Here is a 10,680-nt window from a genome sequence, read left to right as displayed (position 1 = left end):
CTTCTTCTTCTTCTTCTTCTTCTTCTTCTTCTTCTTCTTCTTCTTCTTCTTCTTCTTCTTCCTCTACCTCTTCCTCCTCCTCCTTCTTCTCTCCCTCTCCCTTTCCCCCTTTTCCTCCTCCCTTACCCTCTTCTTTACTCCATCTCTCCCTCTTTCTCTCCCTCCCTCTCCATTTCCCCCTTTCCTCCTTCTCCCTTATCCTGTTCCTTACTCCCCCTCCCACCCCATCATACTGTATAGTCCTGGCTGATCTAGAGTCCCTGTTTACCTATGTGCATAGACTAACTAGTCTATCCTGGAGCTTGTCGTGAGCCTCTTGCCTCTGCTGCCTGCATGCTAGGATTGTAGTCAGATTCCATGATGCCAAGAGAGTATACTCACCTTTAAAAATACCCACCAAGAGCTGGAGAGAGCACAGTTGATAAAGTGGTTGTTTGTTATGCAAGCATGAGCTCCTGAATTTTAATTCTCGGAAATCCTCATTTAGTCTGGGCATGGAGTTGGAGAGATGGATCAGCAGTTAAGAGCACTTGCCGTTCTTTCTGTTCTTACCGAGGAGCCAGGCTTGATTTCTAGCATCCACGAGGCACCACACAAACATTTGTAACTTCAGCTCCAGGGGATCCGATGTCCTCTTCTGACCTCTGAGGGCACCAGGCATGCACACAGTGCACAGACATACATAAAGTATAAATAAATAAATAAATAAATCTAAAAACCAAAAGACTGGGTAGGGAGCACATTCAGACCTCCCCGAGGACAGTGCCATCCCTAATGTCCACATCAGGAGACTCATCGTTGCCTGTAACTCCGGTCCAGGGAGAGCCAACCAACCCTGCCCTCACATGCACAGAGATACTCATGTGCAGAGTTATAAGTGATGGAAATGAATCTTTCAAAGGCTGACGAGGCTCAGCGAGGTTTCTGCTGCTGATACACACTGTGACAGAAAACAACTTAGGAAGGAAAGGGTCTGTTTCAGTTTACAACCCCAGGTCCCACTCTGCCATGGAAGGAAGTCGGAGCAGAAACTCAGGGAGGAGCCTGGAAGCCAGAGCTGATGCCATGAATAGTTTGTTCAGGAGCACTGCCCAGGGGTGGCACCCCCACATTAATCATTAATCAAGACAACGTCCTACAGGCGTGGGTACAGGCTATCTGTTGGAGGCATTTTCTCAATTGAAGAGCCTTATCCCAGATAACTCTAGCTTGTGCTAAGTTGACAAAACAAACAAACAAACAAACAAAAATAAATAAATAAAACAGGACACTAGGCAGACACTGGGCATGTACTGGTTGAATCCCAGCGCTCGGACAGCAGAGATAGAAGGATCTCTTGTGAGTTTAAGGTCAGCCTGGTCTACAGAGCAAGACCCTGTCTCAAGACAAAACAAAACAAAAAAGCTGGATATGAAAAATAAAGAGTAGGCGGGGGACTTCGAGATGGCTCAGTAAAGGCACTTGACACCAAGCGTGGTAGCCTCAGTTTGGCCCCACATCATGGAAGGACAGAATGGACTCCAAAGTGTTCTCTGACCTCTACATGTGGGCCATGACATATGCTTGACACACGTGGCCTTCCCATTAAATAGATAAAAATTTATTCTAAAAGCTGAATTTGGTGCAGTATGTAACCATGCCCTGGGGAGACAGAGACAGGCGGATCTCCCTGGGGCTTGCTGGCCAGCCAGCCTAGCACTCGGTGAGCTTTAGGCCTGTGGGAGAGCCTCTCCTGTCTCAAAATTAAAGCAAAGACAAAACAAAACAGGAGGGACAGCTCCTGGGAAAAGAGCACCAGAGTCAACCTCCAGCCTACGAATACATTCTTTCCCACTGACAAAATTGATTTTTTTTTTAACAAAGTTGATGTACCATTTTATATTCCTACCACATCTGGAGCATTCCATATCTTGACAATATTTAGAGTGGTCAGACTTTTATTAAATTTTTAGTTTGTGGTGATTTTTGTCATGATACAGCCCTGGCTGACCTGGAACTGTCCTCGCGGGTGGAGGCCGAAGGCTGTTGTAGGCATCTTTCCCACCGGGTTCTCACCTTGTTTTATTTTTAACTTTAATTTTTAAAGATTTTTTATTTTTTTTTAAGATTTATTTATTTATTATGTATACAATGTTCTGTCTATATGTATGCTTACAGGCCAGAAGAGGGCACCAGATCTCATTACAGATGGCTGTGAGCCACCATGTGGTTGCTGGGAATTGAACTCAGGACCTCTGGAAGAGCAGTCAGTGCTCTTAACCTCTGAGCCATCTCTCCAGCCCTTAAAGATTTTTTAAAGCTTTATTTTATATTATAGGTATTTTGCCCACATATACGACTGTGCACCACTTGAGTGCAGCGCCCCCAGAGGCCAGAGGAAGCACAGGCTCCTTTGGAACTGAAGTTACAGTTGTTAGCATCCATGTGGGCACTGGAGACGGAGCTGAGTGCCCTGCAAGAGCAGCAAGTGCTCTTAACTGCTGAGCTGTCTCTCTAGCTTGATCCTCCACCTTCTTAGTTATCACGAGTATGGAGTTATGCACACTAGTGCACACATCTGGTAGGTTCCAGATGTGGACGTGAAGAGGACGGTTTTGTGGAGTTGGTCTCCTTCCATCTTTGCATAATTCAGGAGCAATCGTCAATCTGTTCTTATAGGCAATCAGCGGTCATCTTCGGGAGTTCAGCTGCTCCCCTTTGCAAAAGATCATCCCACTTGGGTTTTCAATGGTTTACACCACCCCCTGCCATGATCCCCTTCCTAGGGGAGCTGAGTAAGACAGGAGAGAATCTCTTGTCAGAATATCCAGATGCCACCTGACAACTGTACACTTGGACGGGGGAGGGGCTAGAGCAGGGCTTCTCAACCTATGGGTCACGACCCCCTTTGGGATCTCATATCAGATATTTACATTATGATTCATAGCAGTAGCAAAATCACAGTTATGGAGCAGCAACAAAAATAATTTAATGGCTGGGGGTCACTACAACATGAGGAACTGTATTAAAGGGTCTCGGCGTTAGGAAGGCTGAGAATCAGTGGGTTAGAGTGTATAGAGACCAGGTGAGACTAGCAGAGGGGAGGCTCCATCCTTCTATGTGGCTCTGGGAAAGCCCTCACCCCTGCTGGGTAAGGCTTTCCAGGTAGAGCAGGTAGGGGAGGAGTGTCTGAACCCCTGTATGCTAGTCTTCCTAGTTACCTATGTTCTGTAAGGACATCCAATAGATTCACTGGTTCCCCAGAGTGAACTCTGGCAGAGTCACGCCTTGGTTTGTTTGTCACTGGGACCTTAGGTGAAAGGGATAGCTTGTGCTTCGTGTCCCCTGGGAAGGGATTTTAGTGGCAAAGCCTTTCATGGCATGTTCACACATGGGCCTAGTGAACACCTCACTGGCCCCCTCCCAACCTTAGTTCTTAAGACTGGGTGCCTCACGGAACCTGAAAGGCACTCTTTCTGCTAGCTGGTTGACCAGTAAGCCCCAGGGATCTGCCTGTCTCAGTCCCCTAGGTTGGAGTTACAGACATGCATCACTGTGCCCAACTTTTAGGTGGGTACTGAGGACCCGAGTTCAGTTCCTTGAGCTTATGCAACAAGCACTTTGCCCACAGAGTCATCGCCCCAGCCTTTGCTCTGAGCTGGGCATGGTGACGTGCGTCCGTCTGTGTGTGGAGTGATAGGCATAGATAGAAGAATACTGTCTTTCTTAGAGAGTTATGCAAACAAACACCTTGACTTGGTTTAGTTTTGAGAAGCAGGGTGGAGATAGGATTCCGCTCCTATCTCAGGCTGGCCTTAAACTTCACGTCTAACTAAGGATGACTTTGAACTCCTGATCCTTTTGCTTTCGAAGTGCTGGGATTACTGGAGTGTACTACCACGGCAAGCTGAAAGAATTGTTGTTGTAGTTGTTGTTATTATTATTATTATTTTGCAGTACTAGTGATCAAGTCCAGGGCCCCTGTACATGCTGCTTCAATGCTCTATCACTGAGTTACATGCCTAGTCCTTGGTGCATAAATATGTATTTTTAAGGACTTAAAACTGTATATATATGTGTGTTTATAACTTTATTATACAGATGTTTAAGTGTTGATAACATTGCCTGGCAAATTTTAAGTTCTAAATAAATGTTCGTGACCAGTTTGAACTCCTCAGCCCCACTCCCATGATGTTTTGTAATTCCTCTTGCCTACCTGAACCTTCTATCTCATGACTCCGTGCTTGGCATCTGAGTTCCACTAGTTTCTCACTAGCCATGACTCTGGGGATAATTCCCTTGGTTCTCTTTCCTGGAAGATGATACACACTTCACAGTGCCATCTCCGCGTCGCTCCTCACTTCTCATTACTCTGCTCCTCAACCACCTTCTCCCCACATGAACCCAAAGGCCATAGAATTTGGTGAAGAACTACGTACACACTCCAAGACATAGGTGAACTCTAACTCCAGCACTTGAGGAGTAGAGACTTTTGGACCAGCAGTTCAAGGCCAGCCTGGGCTACATGAGGCTCCATCGAAAATAAAAAACAATGATAATAATAAATAATAGTAATACTCAGGATTCCTTCCTGTGAACCAGTTTTGTCTAATAGTCTGTGGATTCCAAAAGGGCAGATACGTGGCTGAAAACCCCGGGACCTCTTTCAGTGGAGTGAACACATTGTTTCAACTCCATGTCACACATCTGGAAAGGGGTTCAACACAGGTGACGGAGCACGGTGTGGAGAATTCATAGCTTTAATAACAGACTAGTGAGGGCTGGGGATGCCAGTTTCTGTATTGGTTCTAGTCTCCAAAAGCTGACTTCCTTTGTCTGAGAGCTACACAATGCCCGCTTCATTTCTGAACCCAAAAGTTTTCCCTCGTTATTTTCTCCTCGTTCGACTTTCTTATAGATAATCACATCTTCCTTTTTTTAGTTCTTGCCCTTCCGACATCTCAGCGCTTTAATGTTTTGCTGGTCGTTAGCACTCTCACAACCCCTAGGCATGTAGGAGTGATGTCAGGCAGGTGTGTGTGGAGTGGAATAATAGACCCACTACAAACGGGACTGGGGAAATTAATTCACGGTGAAGAGCCCCTACCAACGTCTGCAATGCAAAGCTCTGGTTCAGAATCATTACTCTGGGATTATTTGAGTCCTGGGCTGCTGTCTCATCTGATTCTGGGTGAATGTCATTGTCTTCTGTAGCTCCCTGTCTTTACTGTTTTCTTTGGCGCATCTTCGTGTTTTGTCACACCAACCTCTACCCTCAAATCGGTTCCAAACTAGTCACGGGGTTGCTGGCCTACTTACGGAATGCAAAGCCACAGAACAAAGAGGCCTGAAAGAAGCGGTACAAGGACGGTTGCTGGGACGACAGGAGGCCCCGCATCTGAGGGGAAAAGGTGCAATTTCTCTAAATCCGCCAAGAAGACTCGGGCATCGTCCAGAGCTGTCTGGGCTGCCACAGTAAAGTTGGGGTCACCAGAGACTGAAACATCAAAGACACAGGATTGGAAGTAGGCATCTTCAACGGGAAGCCCTTCCTTACACAGCCTTCTGGCAGTATCTACGGCTATAGCCCCGCGGCGATTGCGCTCTGAGCGAGAGAGTCGCTGACTCGGAGGGCATCCGCCAACACACAGCTGAAGGTCCTGCTCAGCCGAGAAAGCCCGTGCCACGTCCTCGGCTACCCTGATGGAGAAGGAAAGCTGGCCAGCTGTCTGTCGAATGATTATAGTTGTCCCGATGTAGGCGGCTCGGATCTCCACATGGCTCCCAGGGTTAGCAGTTTGAACGGACAAGCTCGAACCCCCAGGTCGGTCGCCGCCATTGATAGAACCATCTTCAAAAGCAGCAGGAAGATTATCCACCTCGGCCTGGTAGACTTTCTGGTCAATGCATTCCTGCATGTTCTTAAATATGATGGTGATCTGTTCAGGCAAAGAGGAAAATAGTTTATTAGGGCTCAGCGCATCCTCCCCATAGTCAAGCAGCATATGTTGTCAGGGATCTGACTCCAGCAGACACAAGTTGTCTTCACCGTCCTCAGTTCTTGATCCCATCCCCCACTGCCTTCCAATAGTATCCAATCCCTATTTAACCCCCCCCCATTTTTCTGTCTCAGTCTCAGCAACTCCCCCCTAAAATAAAGTGTCCCTTCTGACTCCTCAGCTCTGCTAGCCCTGGCTGCCACCCCAGCTTCTTCTTCAGTGTTACCTGCTTCTTAATAAAATTTCTATCCAGAGGAACTGATTTAGAAGAGCAAATGTTTGGATAGGAGGAAACCATTCAGGATGTGTGTGTGTGTGGGGGGGGGGTGTTTGGGGAAGATGAGGAACCAGGAGCTGGGTGGCTGAGGAAGAGTGAGAACAAGGAGTGGAGTAACGGGTGGACCCGCGAGAGGACTGCATTGGGAGGAAAACTGAATCCCTGACCTTCCGGGTGGTGGTAGCGTTGGCCCCTGATGCCACAGGGGAACTGGTGGCCTGGACAAAAAGGAAGTCGTTATCCAGCAGGGGCCAAGCTCCTTGGACACGGCACGTGTGAAAGTGGTGGTGGAAGCTGCGCACATGAGGATCCCCGAAGGAGGCGCAATGCAAGAAGCCCGGGGCCCGACCGTGCAGCCGGAAAAACCGGGCCTCGTAGTCACAGGGGTCAGGGGCGGGATGCACAGGGCCGGCTCCGGGAAGGGCGGGGCCCCGGGCCGGGGGCGGGGCCGTGGGGCCCTGGCGGGAACAGTTGTGCTGGATCATCAGGTCCTCGATGCCGTGCACAGCAGAGTGGAAGGCAAGGTCCCCGCGGCAGGTGCGGGCCGTGCGCCGAGTGCAGAGTGCATAGGAGCGTAGGGCACGACACAAGCCACCTGACACCCCCCCACGGCCGCCTCCGCGCGGCGTGCCCGATGAGCCCCCTTCCCGAAGGTTCAGAGTGGACGAGACGTATTCGGCATTGCAGCGGAGGATCTTGCACTGGGAGTGAGCTGAGGACAGAAGGAAAAGAAAGTGAGACGGTGCCCAGACGCAGTTCCTAGCCAAGTCCAGTACACGCCTGTCAAAGGGCATCCTCCATCTCAGCCATTCCTACCACTCAGCGGGGCTCTTTCCCAGCCGCAACCGTCAGCAACCCTACTCCTCGCCTCCTTCCCTTTTTTTCTCTACTAAAAATCGTGTAAGCCAGTCAGACTTCTTTTCCCTAGAGTCTAGGGATCTGTGTCTCTCTGCCAGTTAAATGGGAAACAAGACAGGCCTCTTTCAGAACTGGCGAGGGTCTAGGACTCAGCACCCACTTCCCCTCCCTCATATGTGCTCACATGCGCACCACCACCCTGCACAGTCTAAACCCTAGATGTGCCCAACCTTTCCCCGGCCCTTCCTTACCCTGTCCACAGAGGAGCAGCAGTAGAGTGAGGGTGCTTAGAGTTGGGGGACCGCCGTGGGGGAACCAGGGACTAGGGGCCTGGCCGCGATCCCCCATACCTATCCAGCCAGATTCCCCCAGGCGCCGGTTCTTCCCAGCTGATGAACCTCCTACCTAGTGAATGTCGACAAGCAGTTCTGTGGCTGGAAAAAGAAATGTGACTGGGTGTGGGGACAGAGAAGGGCCTGAAGACGGGTCAAGATGATGAGGAGAGAATTTGGGGAGATCAAGGCAAGAATTATACAGACTGGAGCTTGGAAAGTGGGAGGCTTCCAGATGGTGAGTGTGGCTGGCGAGCCCCTGTGCCGGTCCTGTGGCCACCTTCAGTCCCTTGTGCAATACCCCTAGGCAGGGGGTGAGGGGAGTGGAGGGAAGGTTGAATGACCTCAGTGGGCAGAGTCCACCGTATTGCCCCATCCTGACTACCAAATAGTAGATGTGTCAAAAATGGAGGGATTCCTGGGGAAAGTGAGGCCCTGATGGTCTCAGTGGGTTCCCCAGAAGTCCTGGGGTCTGACAATGCTCTAAAAACATATCTCTTGCTTGTCACTCCCAACCATGAGAGGCCCGCCACCCACCAACCACCACCCATTTCTTTTTCTTCATTGTGTTATAAGGGGCACAAAGGGTAAACATCGGAGAAGATTGCCTTTTAGAACGTCACTTTACAGTCAAAGAGGAGCCAATCTCTTAGCTGCTCCAGAGGGCTGACATTATGATCCCCCTCTCTCGGGTTAGGATACAAACCAAGCATTCAAATTAATACTTGTTTCTGCCTGGCCGACAGTTTGTGCGTTTTTCCAGACCTGAAGGGTAACTCTTTCCATTATCCCCACCCCCATTTACAAATCCAGAAGTTCCTAGTCTTTGAGGGATATAGAGAAGGGTCTGTCTCCCTTTCTCCTGCTGAGACCCCCTCTTTGGAGTAAGTCTATGAATTGGGACAGAGTCCTGTGGGAGGTCTGAGAGGTTGAGGTAGGGGCTGGGAGTGTAACTCAGTGGTAGGCCCTGGGTTCAGTCTTCAGCATTATCCCCACACCCCACACCCCAAAGTCTTAGTGTACTAAAGTGCAGAGGAAAGTTAGGAGGGCCGGAAAGAGGCACCATGAAACTTCACGTAGACTTGGAAACCAAAACAATGAGGCCGGAGGAGTGGAGACTGGGGGACTTGGTAAGGAGAAATCTTAGTTTTCAGAACAGATGTCTGTAATTTTATGAAATTCTAGCCTCAGCCCAAACGCTTATCAAAGCAATTGCAATATCATCTGAACTTACTGTTTCCCGAGGTCAAACATTATTCTGATACCCGGTTCGCCAGCCATAGTTGCCTATTCTGTTGGTCTGCTCCAGCCAGGGGTCCCCAGTCTTTCTCCATGTCTCTCCCAGTTCCCAGACTAGCTGCAATCTCACCGAGGTCAGAGAGCCAGAGAAGGTTTGGTGTGGGGGGAGGGGGAGGGAGAGTATATGGCTGGCCGAGGACTCGACAGCTGAGAGGAGGAGGGAGGTGGCTACTGAGTTGACAGTTTTAAAAATAGCTAAGTCCAAAATTCCAGGAGCATTGGTGGCAGCAGGGTGTGGGAGTGAAGGCAGTGAGAAGGAAGAGCAGGGTGGATGGAATATGGATTGTTGGGTACCAAGTGAGAGAGAGAATAAAGAAACATGACAGCCAAGTCACATACAACTCCAGCTTGTATGCTCTACCTTCCCTGGCAATCTGTTCCTCCAGCATTCTCAGTAACGAGCTCCCGGCCTTTAAGAATGGCAGTGGGTTGTCAAATGCCTCTTATTTATTGCCCTCATCCTTACTGTGCTGAGTATCCCATTGAATTTCCACGTATGGGATGTGGAGGTGTCTGGCTTTGAAGATGGACAGCAAACATAATTCCGAGACCCTCCCCCATCTCTTCCAAGTATTTCAGAAGCTGAAAGGCTCAGCTGTTCAGAGAAGAAATCCGAGAGCACAATTGTTTGGGAGGAGGGTTTATTCAGTCAGTCCTGCTTGGATCTCTGCAGCTGTCTATCCCTTCTCCATGTCTCCATGACGCTAGTCTGTGCAACAACTCCTCCTCCCTCCCCTCATCAATACACACAAAATCCTAAGTGTCTAGATTGTGTGTGGGGTGTAGGAAGACAATAACAGAGGCAAGGGGAAGAACCAGAGCAGATGTTTTTGAAGACTATCTTCATGGGAAAGAGGCGCTGGGATTGGGAGAGAAGAGAGTCAAGAATATACTTCTGTAGAAAGATTCTGACTTTCGGAAGATGTTATTAGAACCACGGGATTTATTTGTGTCCTGTTTTTGCACCTGTAGGCATTTCTGGGGTCACCCCCCTCAGTATTTGCCGAGGGAAAGGGCACAGCACTGCTTACTGTGTCACCAAAGCCTCTGACCCTGTCAGCTCTACACCCAGTTCAGTCCCCAGGCCCAGATACACATCCATATGGCACACAGACATATATGCAGACAAAATGCCCATAAACATAAAAAAATTAAGTTTAAAAAATTAATTTAAATTGCAAAGGTAACTGTGTTCATGGCATTTTGTCTTTAAAAATCCCTAATTTATAATGAAAAAAAAACCTAGAAGCAATGACTATGTAGTGATGAACATTTCTAGTGTCTAAGTTGTGATACATAAGTATGATTTTCCACTATTAGAAATCAGGATTCAGTTGGGTAGTGGTGGTGCACGCCTTTAGTCCCAGCACTCAGGAGGCAGAGGCAGGCAGATCTCTGAGTTTGAGGCCAGCCTGATCTACAGAACCAGTTCTAGGGTAGCCAAGGATACACAAAGAAGCCCTATCTCAAAACACCCTCCCCCTGAAAAAAAAAATGAAGGAAGAAACAAACAAACCAGGATTCCTTGTAGAAATAGCTTACTCCTATTTTGGACCAGGAGTTATCCAAGATAGGTAGTAAAGCTTTAAAATACCAAATCAACATGGGCATGGTGGCACAGGTTTTTATTCCCAGCACTCAGGAAGTAGAAGGAAATGGGTGTCTACGAGTCTTAGGCCCGCCTGGTCTGCATAAGGAGTTCCAGGCTAACTAAGGCTGTTAGTTAATGATATCCTGTTTCAGACCAATCAAGCAAACAAAGAATGTATCAAAGGGAATAGAAGGAAGCTAGAATATGGTTGTTGCCATTTGCAAAAGATGGCAGCCTGGCGGTGGTGGCGCACACCTTTAATCCCAGCACTAGGGAGGCAGAGGCAGGCGGATCTCTGTGAGTTCGAGACCAGCCTGGTCTACAAGAGCTAGTTCCAGGACAGGC

The 10,680-nt window shown here is 48.7% G+C and overlaps 1 protein-coding gene across 2 annotated transcripts; it reads right to left on the bottom strand.

Annotated features, from left to right (window-relative positions):
• Positions 1-4,726: 4,726 nt before the first annotated feature.
• On the bottom strand, positions 4,727-8,807 carry Hjv (hemojuvelin BMP co-receptor). 2 transcript variants are annotated; one of them, XM_005357038.2, is made up of 4 exons: positions 8,680-8,807; positions 7,365-7,547; positions 6,423-6,967; positions 4,727-5,918 (listed from the first exon to the last, which is right to left on the bottom strand). In XM_005357038.2, exons 2-4 carry the CDS (start codon positions 7,459-7,461, stop codon positions 5,295-5,297), a joined length of 1,266 nt encoding a protein of 421 aa, XP_005357095.1. In that variant the 5' UTR covers positions 7,462-7,547; positions 8,680-8,807; the 3' UTR covers positions 4,727-5,294. The 2 variants fall into 2 exon arrangements, with proteins under 2 accessions (XP_005357095.1, XP_013205324.1); XM_013349870.1 differs by lacking the exon at positions 8,680-8,807 and having other exon boundaries at positions 7,365-7,705.
• Between the last annotated feature and the right edge of the window lie 1,873 nt (positions 8,808-10,680).

Source organism: Microtus ochrogaster, chromosome 21 (assembly GCF_000317375.1).
Source record: "Microtus ochrogaster isolate Prairie Vole_2 chromosome 21, MicOch1.0, whole genome shotgun sequence".
NCBI lineage: Eukaryota > Metazoa > Chordata > Mammalia > Rodentia > Cricetidae > Microtus > Microtus ochrogaster.
This window is presented reverse-complemented; position numbering and strand designations above follow the sequence as displayed.